The sequence below is a fragment of the Barbatula barbatula genome (genome assembly GCF_947034865.1).
Source record: "Barbatula barbatula genome assembly, chromosome: 7".
Taxonomy (NCBI): domain Eukaryota; kingdom Metazoa; phylum Chordata; class Actinopteri; order Cypriniformes; family Nemacheilidae; genus Barbatula; species Barbatula barbatula.
The window spans coordinates 17,665,729-17,676,185 of record NC_136770.1 but is presented as its reverse complement, the minus strand read 5'-3'; the positions used below and the strand labels follow the sequence as shown (position 1 = coordinate 17,676,185).

The window sequence follows — 10,457 nt, the reverse complement described above, 5'->3', positions numbered from 1 at the left end:
ACTATGTAACACGTGAGTTGAATAAATTGAACAGGTTTGACTCGTGGTAGTTGTATTCGAAAACTCGATCAGCAGATATGATTTAATCGCACGATTTAATTTTGTTGTCATAAGACATTACGATTCGAGTTTTAAACGATAGCTTAATACCGTAAGTAGCCTACAAATGTTCCCCATATGGCCTCAATTTAAACTGAGTAATGCACGTTCCTATGAAACCTTTGGTTGTTCTTCATTATCATGAGATCCCCACATTTGTATCCATCTTGAGTGTGCTTGCCTTTATGTACTTGTCGTTAATCTAAATCTCCAGAATATTTAACATCATTTGGCGGGGGAAAATGTTTATTCATAACAATACATTCCGCCCAATGGATGTAGAACCTGTTCATCTTAAAAGCTGGCAAATTTGTGAAGTGTCCGTAGCTGCTGCTCAATGACCTCACAAGGCTATATTTTTTGTTGAGTTTTCCTCTTTGTATAGTCATGTTCTCGGGGTACAGTATTAAACTGAGCAGTGGTGCATCATCATCCGGAAAGCCTTTGTGGTAAGGCCATCAAATATTTATAAATGATAACCATGGACAACTTCTGATTTGCAGTCTCTCTTTCATTACAATGATGATCCTATTAATCACATTCTGTTTCGTGACATATTAATGTCCCTGTTTGCCATCTTTGTCATTTACTGCTTCGTCTGCACCCTTTAAATATTCAGTAACCACTGTATTTACCGTTGACGATCAGTTCGCCCCATACGTATTCCTACAGTGGTGCATTTGTAAAACAGCGTTCCAAAGACACTTAACAGGAGTGTATTCTTCTCTAGTTATTTTCTAAAAGGGAATATAACTCTGAGTGTATTCTAATGACATCTGTTTCTGTTTACTCACTTTATTTATTCCATTCAACACTCAGTGTTAATAATTATTAATAAAACAGCGTGCAAGATGCGCACTGGATAGCCTATTTATATGTAAATAAAAATGCTTAAATGGTTCCTAATTTAGTCATATACAGTTAATACTTAATTTCTTATTCATGAGAAAGCAATAATCATGAACATAATGCAATGGGAGGTCCGCTGGTTGCTGACCCTGCTGGAAAGTCGCTATAAGGCGGTGGGAACACAAGGGCCCTACACCTGTGTAGTGCGCAAGAGCAGGTGTATTCACAAAGGTCAAAGCGTTGTTTGTTTTACTCAAAAGTGCGTCGAACACTTGTCACTTTCAGAACGCACAAAGAGTTTTTCTTTACTTTTCACACGCTAAGAAACACTTTTTAACGTCGGTATATAAGAGAAATGTCTGAGTGGTTATGCGTTTCATGATACTGCTGACAAACTAATTGCTTGATTGTTAGGCCTATATTAAAGTATAGACTGGTATAATATCACATGGCGTGCATTTTTTTTCCTTATATCGAGTTTTTAAATGAAGTTATAGGCCTATTATTGTATTTATGTTTATTTATTTCAGTTTTCGTATTTATATATGCGTGGGGGTGTTATAACCTTGCACTCGTTAAGGAGTCAACTCTTTCCCACCAGCCGACCTTAAAATAGATCCCCAATTAAACCCGTTGAATCTGAACAATTTCACGGTATCTCTTGTCCAAAACAAATAACATCTAACTGCTCCACAAGCGCGATCATTATCCCAACAGATGCAAAGAAACTTAGTGTGTTTGTTTTAGTAGCTTATGCGGTTGCCGTAGCAGCATCAAAGCTGTAGCCTACCCCTTATTAGTAAAAACAAACTTTTCTTTATTACGGAATTTATTTCTGTAAACGCAATCCAGTGATTCATAGAAGACATCAACCTCGTTATTTGAGATGCAGTCATTTACATTTGGTGAAGGCGACCACTATTTAGTTTTTGCATTTATTTATCGTTTCAATATTTCATAATCTAAATGATCTGTTTTGCTACGAATCTATAGAAATATATTTTAACCAGAAAGCTGCGGGTGCGAAGGAAACAAAAACACCAGCAAACATTTAACTATACTCATTTTGATTGATTCATTTTAACAACGAAGTAATACAGCAATTTATTACTGTATAGGAATGTGTTGTCAAATTCCTTGGTGGCAGGACATAGCCTATGGAGACAGTTGTGGAATAGGCCTGTTTAATGTAGTGCCGTTAAGGTCAATCTCAGCAACTTTATTTAGCCTGAAAGTGAATTTAAGAAGAGAGCTCTTTTTCTTTTCCCATGGGTATCACTTAAATATAGCCTACTCTTGCGCGCGCCACCCATCATGTACCATTTGCTGTTTAAGTAGAAGTGATTAGCTAGACACAACTGCGAAAGAGAGTGTTACTTTAATAGGAACAACTTGCAAAATATTTTTAGGTCGCATCCGTTTTCACTTGTAAATGGAAACCGGCAATTGACCTTTTTAATTACAAAGAATGTTGTTATTTTTGTAACCTACATAGTCCAGAACGTAAGCTTAAATGTTTAGTTTTTGAAGGTGGTTGTAGTAATTATTATGTTGTAATCTTGTAGAAGAGGGTGCGCATATGAAAGCTTATATGGCAGATGTTTAAGTGTTGCATTATTATTAAATGAAATTAAAACGAATTTAAGACGAATTCACAATAATCTATTCGTTAATTTTCATAAGAAAAGATGTGCGTTCATGCACCTGTATTTTATATCGAGATAAGAAAATTATGAGTTATGAAATGATCCGATATCGAATAATGAACTGCGCAAAATTGTAGACTGTTAAACTGTTTCAAAATTGTATGCAGGATAGATAGATTTCTTTCTTATACCATAAAATGGTGTAATTTTTTTAAGTATCCTATGATATGCAGTACGTTATTTGCAATCGGCTACTTTAAAATGTTTTAATTTCTAAATTGTCGTATTTACATTTCTTATATCATCGCGTGACGGTTATATCTGTTATGTCAGCAATATTTTTTGCTGTTACATTTCATGAAATCGATTTTGTCTGAAATGGTTTTTCATATTTATTAAAAATGGAGTTGATTTACAACACAGTAGCTACATAGAATACATATATTTAAATTTATAAACATACTTCTTTTTCCAGTCTTTGAATAAGAACAATTTAATATTTTATTAACAAAGCAAAACATTGTTCGTGAAATCTCAGGATAGCATGAAAAAAAATGAAAAACAAGGCTCACTCAACTACTGTCATACAGTTTAAACAACGAAATGAAATACAAAAGTAAAACATGTCAATTAATTTCTTTGTACAAATATTTACAAACATTACCTGTACTGAAAGCATTCCTTTTGATAATGAATTTTCTTTTTTTTTTTCACAGAAGTCTTTACATGGCTACATTGGGGCGGACGATTTGTCCAGTGCTGCCTATAGTTCGTGCTGTAACGTCTTAAAATATATATATGTGTAAAAATATTTAGATTTTCATTGAGAAGGCCATTTGGATAACGCTGCTGTGGACACTGTTGGCAAAAACTGTCCGGATATGATATTTGATGGGACGCTGAGAATAGGCGCGATGGCAGCTGATGTCCGGGTTAGGGACAGGGATTGTGCGCTCAGTAAGGCGGACTGCACCGTTACGGGTGGCCGCAGGAAAGTCTGCGCGTTCGTGGAGCTGCTGGACACGCCGATTATATTTTCTATGCTGAACGATGGTCGACTGGAAGGTTCGGATTTGATAATTGACGCGGTGCTCAAGCTGTTGAGTTGTAACTGAAGACTCGGACTTAGTTGCGAGTTAAAAGCTTTTCTGTTCAGTTCTGCCGAGGGTAAGAGAGGCACCGCCGGAGGGAGCATTGGACCCACCGGCGGAATGTATGGATACTGCAGAGCGGCATGGTGAGTGTAGGCGGCCGGGTGAATTCCGTAGTGGCGACCGTAGGGATTCCCGAGGCTGTACGCCCCAAAACTCTGCATCATGAGAGCGGCCTGTTCCCGGAGAATGTCCGGCTGATGTCTCTTAAAGCGTTTTCTCCTCCTCAGAAAGCTGCCGTTGTCAAACATATCTTCCGACTGGGGGTCGAGGGTCCAGTAGTTGCCTTTGCCCGGGTTGCCCGGTTCCCGTGGGATCTTGACGAAGCAGTCGTTGAGAGACAAGTTGTGGCGAATGGAGTTTTGCCAAGCAGGAAACTTCTCCCGGTAGTAAGGAAAGCGGTTGCTTATGAACTCGCAGATTCCACTGAGCGTTAGCTTTTTCTGCGGGCTCTGGAGGATGGACATGGTGATGAGTGCGATGTAAGAGTAGGGCGGCTTCACCAGGCTGTTCTTGGGTTTGTTCTGCATGGGACCGGGGGAGCTTTCCAGGACATCCCCCCTGGACTCACCCTCGCCGGCGCTCTCGCAAGGGCTGTCGCTGCGCTCCTTCACCTCGATCTCCTCGACCTCATCTCCCCGGTCCTGCATGCACTGGCTCTCGCAGTCACTGTCCCGCTCCATGCACTCGTCGCCCTCCCCGACCACGTCGATATCCACATCGTCAGCTGTGAGCACGGTCTGACCGGACATGTTGCTGGCACTGGTTCCTCCAGACAGGGTCATCACCGCTCACTTTACCGCTGGAGCAACCGAAGGTAAGAGCAGTGGTCAGATCAGATGACGCCGGTGGCTATAAATGCCGGTCACTCCTGGCCTGCCAGTAAAACTTAAACTTTGGAAAATATTTCTCCAGTCCAGTGGCTTCTGATTTAAGCTGGTTTGTATATACGCCTCGTCCCCGTTCGACAGTATTTCCTCGAAACTTAAGAGTGATTTTGGACCGAGGAGTCAAGATGACACATGCTTTTAAAAGCAGGCTTTAAGGACTGTCTGATAGATTACTTTTCACTTAAAGATATACTATCAGCAGCGTCACGTGACCAGCTGACGTCAGAGGTCGCCCTGTTATACCGCCGAGCTGAAGTTGTTGCATGGATTTGTCAACAAAGGGAACAACAGTAACGTCGTCTCCGTTCGCCCGTCATAGACCATTTAGCGGTGTCGGAAGGGGCAGAGAGAGAAAAGAAAATCGGCCTGCATGATTGAAATCATCTCCAGAGCTGATGTGCATTTATTAGCCTGCGCTTTAACCAAATGTTACTTTTCTTAGGCCAATTATATTGAAAGCTGCTGAACGAAAACGTCTACAGCTAAGTTAACTGAATCTCTTGTCATTACGTTGTGTTTATTCTATTGCATGATTAAACATTATTCATGGTATCACACTTAAATGGCTAAGACATTTTATTATTAAACGCAGATCTGTTTCCGTAACGTCTTTTTTTTCTGTAGCCTACTCGCTTTTAAGTAGTTCTGTGGACGTCGCAGAGCCGATTTTGTTACGTGTGAAATAAGTGCAAAAACAATGGAAATCTCTAAATAAAGATCCTTCTGCAGAGGTGTTAACGACCCTCATCATTGCTCGAGTTAACATATGAATAAAGTAGGAAATGAGCGCACTGGTAATGCATACGAGCCATTCACACGCGCACAGGTGAGCGACGCATGTGGGATATTCCCAAGAATAAGAAGTGAAGAGGGAATATGTAAACTTCTAACGTTTCCTGCGTCGTGTGAGAAAATGTTTCTCAGCGTCATTGTTCTTCGTGGTGCAAAGGCATAATTGTTCTGTTTTGTGGTTTGTAAGTGGGTGCGCTTGTTATTTGTAATCTTCGAAATCAAACATTGATGTGATTCATCCAACCATGCCAAGAACGTGTTTCGCAGATTCATTACTTATTTAGCCACAAGTAATATAAAGTCTTATTGATCTGGAGCGTGGACCGTCTTCCTCAGCCGTGATTAAAATAAAGGCCATTTAATTGACACTATAGCCGAGTCAATTATTCTTACCACTATTTTATTAGAGATAGCAAAACAGGCTTTATACATTTTCTTTACCGTGTGAAGTACTAAACAGCAATAAAGCACATTCTCAGTTTTAATCATTCTACAGCTCGTTGTTCCTTCAGTGAATCTCTGCTGCAGGTTATGCATGCAGAGATTCATGACAAATTAAATTTTGGTAATATAAAGGCGTTATTAACGTCAATTATTGTAATAAATGAAACGTTTTAATGTATTTATTACCGCTTAATATACAGTAATTGTTTTATTTTTAAAGGATGAATTTTAATATAAAAAGAGGTCACCGCCTTTCATCTATATACCGTTATCTTTATTTCCAGTCTTAAAATTCACAAAGAAAAACGTGCTCGAACTTTGAAGCAATTTGCGTGGCGAAAGAATGAGATTAATTAAATGTTGTTATTAATGGTGTTGAAGAGCTCAAGCAAGCAGACAGTGACCCGTGTGATGTTCCGTTTATCAATACGGGCTACTTAGAGGATGAAGTCAACACGCCTTTTTACGCTGTCAAAAGCCAATATTTGTTTTGGAAAACTGTGCTTTTCTGCTCATTACCGTGATAAATAATAGCCTACAAAATGGTTTAATATAATATGATGGATTCATATTTTAGAACGTCGGTTTTCGATTTAATAAAACATATAATGGGTTTCCTCCCTAGGTTGGGCATCAGGAATATGTTAATTGTCATTATAATTTTATTATAAATAAATATGAAAGGCGATCGCATGCTGTATTCGTAGAATGATGGTTCTTTCGGCGGCTTGAAATGTTAAAGACCATATATCTCGAGTCAGTGCGCACTGATAGACACCCTGGATGATATCACCCAAAAGAAGATCAAATTCGTCCTCTCTGTGATCTTTTGAAGCTCCATAAATCCGGCTTTATACCTTCGCAGTTTGTTAATGAAATGTACATTTAAGCACACATGCACGGCTTAACCCGACAAAACCTTTTAGAATAATAAGCTAACTCTTTCCAGCATGAACCTATTAGAGGACGCAGGCATAGCAGGTGACGGTGCGGATACAGTGGCTGAATGTGATTACCCGGCAAGGTCAGAAACAAATAGCTCACAAAAAGCAAAGCAGAATCGAATTTATGCCTAATTAAATATCTGAAATAAAAGAGATAGAAGGAAAATTGAAGGGCGTAATAGGGAATGTGTCCATTCAGGGAAGAAGGATTCTGTAGAATAGAGGTGGAAAGGATGGAGCGTAAATGAAAACTGAACTTGAACTACGAGAATGCCTCGCGTATTACTACTATATTTGAAGGCACAATAAACTACTTAACAAACACGAATGTTTGGCATCGTAAAATAAAAAGAGAATTATGAAATTACGTATATGGGTTTCTGACAGTAAATTGCAGTATTTCGTTAAACTGGTTTAAGTTTTAGGCTAAATCATTTAATCAGCACTCGTGCATAATTTATCTAAATTGTTGGTATAGGCGTATGATTTGACAAATGCTGCTTGAATGATCTTTAATGCAAACCCTAACTGCTCTAATCTAGCTTTACAAGTATATTGCAAGTATTTTTATTTATTCTGTCGGTCACCGATCTATTGTTGTAATGGTCCTGTCTTTGCAAAGCAAGCTTTCTAAAAAGAATAATTTGGTTATGTAAGCACAGTTGGGGCGAGCTTGTACAACAGTAATAAATTAATGGCTTTGTTAGCGCGCTTTTAATTACGGTTATTGTGCCAATTATTTGACATCAACTCCGCATTATCAGCACGTCATATTTAATAAAAAAGAAGCCATTTGCGGGAAAACTGTTCCTCTCATCTAGAAAGGGAAGTGTCCACGTCATACTCGGGTTAAAAAATGACTTTTCATTTAAATGCAATCCTTAATTGGATTTTCTACGGTCGACACCGTGATTCCCCAAGGCTATACCCACCAGAAGGGAGGATCTCCGCTTTTTTCCCTCTCTGAATTCAGCATTTTCACCCTCTTGAAGAATCCACTCTATCAACCTGCAACTTTCTGTCAAACAATATGATCCAGCTCATTTTTAACAGTCCCTTTTGTAGTATCATCCTGCAGGCTCCCACCATTACAGCCAAGGCAGGAAATCAGTGTTTTGTTCCTCAAATGCAGTTGAACATACATAATTTCTTAGACATACAAAACAACGGCATGCCTACAGTATATCAAGAAGAATTGGAACAGCGTTCGGTTTGGGGAAAACCAGGGAACGAATCCACTTGAACTTCGATTTGGATATGCGACAACATTCCATTCTTGTCACAATAAAAGAATGCGATAATTTAATTTGAAATTATTTGTTGTTTACACAGAAATGAGTGCTTTTGTGTGTTGTGTATTAAAATGATTTAACAATTGACATATACGTCTATACGTTTTCTGAATGTTATGATGTTGCATAAAACACTATTTTAATGGAGTCCCATTAAATGTTTAAATTAATTCATGAATTTAACAATATCATATATATCTTTGCATTTTTATTCTATTTAAATGCGAAGATATAGCATCAGAAATCCCAAGAAAGGGATTTTTGACGCTTTCCTGATTCATTTCAACTAAATGATGAAATCTGTCGTGTTAATTGTATAACGTATGTGTTTCACAGTGTCTTTAATAATATGAATGCTATAATCATGTGTGTGGTTTATTCTATGTTTTACTGTACCGTCTTCTATTTTTACAAAATCATTAGTTAATGTTGATTTCATGCAGGCGATGTTGGTTATCCATGATATCGAGGGTGGGTGCAAAAATGACGCCTTCAACCAGATTAACATGCCAATGCGCAAGTTAAGAATGTGTGCTGTTACTCGGTTTGTTCGACTTATTGTTATTTAGATGATGACTGAAGTATCACATTAGCACGACGAGGGGTGTTATTTGGGTTTTTTCCTAATACCAGTGCGAACTTCCTGCTCTCAAGTCCATCTCTGTTATGTTCCATTCGTTTTCGTATGGTGAGTTGTATTCACCATGAACAATAAACAAATGTTTTATTTTTCAACGTTGTTTCCAACTCTCCTTTTTTACTTCATACGCACGTGAACAACCGTGGATTTTTATACTAGTGAGAAAAAAAAATGGGAATATTGGTTTATGGTTTCTGTAAACTAAAAAGATGGCTTGCATTTTATTAAAATCCGTTCATTAAAATGAAGAATGCCATCAACGAAAACAATCATGGAATTGTAGATCAAATAAATAAATACAAAAATCGTTCGTAAATATATTCCATGTTTTCTCAGTTCAACCTCAAACAATTTTTTCCAGTAGTGATGCTTCGCTCACTTTACCTCTAATTACCTCACTGCTTGTTATTCAGTCACTCACATCCTCCGGTTGACAGCATCACTGCATGAAACGACGAGAATTGATGTGACACGGGATGCTTCCAAAACACTACGAAGATCCATAAAGTAGGATACCACAATCTTGCATGGGTAATTGGCTATAATTGGATATTTTTAACCTTCCTGTACATATAGTCGCATCATTGTAATTATCTTATATTTACGAAAACTGAAAGCTCCTTCACATCACAATTAACTGACTGCACTTATATATATATATATATATATATATATATATATATATATATATATACATTCAGACTTTTTGATTTACGGTTTTAAGTGTATATATTGCAGTAAAATACATTAAGCCTGCGTACGCAATAGCTATAAAATATAATCCTGAAAAGACTTCAAGTGTTTTTTTCTTTATTAAAATACAGATGGTGGTGTTTTATGCAGTCTAATATAACTGTTAAAACAGCGACTAAGATCGTTCTTGCGTATTATAATGTTGTTCGCTTCGCTCACTGGACGTTTTATTTCCAACAAGAATAAGTGTGGTCGATGCAATCAATGGCTTCAATTCATTAGGTCCACTCAAGTGCATGTCTTAGGTGGGCTATGGGCCTTGTCATTAGCCAATCATTCTTTTTGACCCTTTCGAGACTCACAACTTCTCTCTGTACTTCAACAAATGCCTCTGGCTATAAATGCTAATGAAATATCTTTGACTAATTTGATTTTGCTGGTACACTTGCAGTTATGGTTGAACTTTCCCACGAAAGGGGCCGATTGAAGGGTCTCAGATCCTATAACGGAAGGGGGAAAACATTCAGAGCATTTCCATAATTACCCAATTGGCAGCCTAATGACCTTCCAGAACAATAAAAAGATCTCTTGTTAATTCCATCTTTCATGCTGACATTCACTGGATTCCTATCTTATATGTTGAGAGTTCACAAGATAACAAGTGTACTTTCTTTTTGTCTTGCCGGAGAACGGCTCTTCCAATTATCCTCTGCACATCTCTTGCCAGCAAATGAAAGAGATCTGTCGCCCTCATCTCAGAGTTGTATAATTTATAGCCATCTGAGGTTATAAAGACGGAGTTTTCACGTTGCATGAATGAACGAAAAGGTGAAGAGAATAAGTTAAAAAAGCAAAAGTAACGCATATGCAATTAGGAATGTGTAAAATATCAAATGTATAAATACATACATATCCATACATTGTACATTCTTAAATAAATGCTTGGCCTTATATTGACACAAATACTAATAGGATAAGTGATTTTTACAATGCTTATGAAATTCCAATACTCATGTG

The 10,457-nt window shown here is 37.9% G+C and overlaps 1 protein-coding gene across 1 annotated transcript; it reads right to left on the bottom strand.

Moving 5' to 3' along the window:
- Positions 1–3,080: 3,080 nt before the first annotated feature.
- foxd3 (forkhead box D3) lies at positions 3,081–4,789 on the bottom strand. The gene has a single exon (XM_079459713.1). The coding sequence runs from the start codon at positions 4,528–4,530 to the stop codon at positions 3,415–3,417; it is 1,116 nt and encodes a 371-aa protein (XP_079315839.1). The 5' UTR covers positions 4,531–4,789; the 3' UTR covers positions 3,081–3,414.
- Between the last annotated feature and the right edge of the window lie 5,668 nt (positions 4,790–10,457).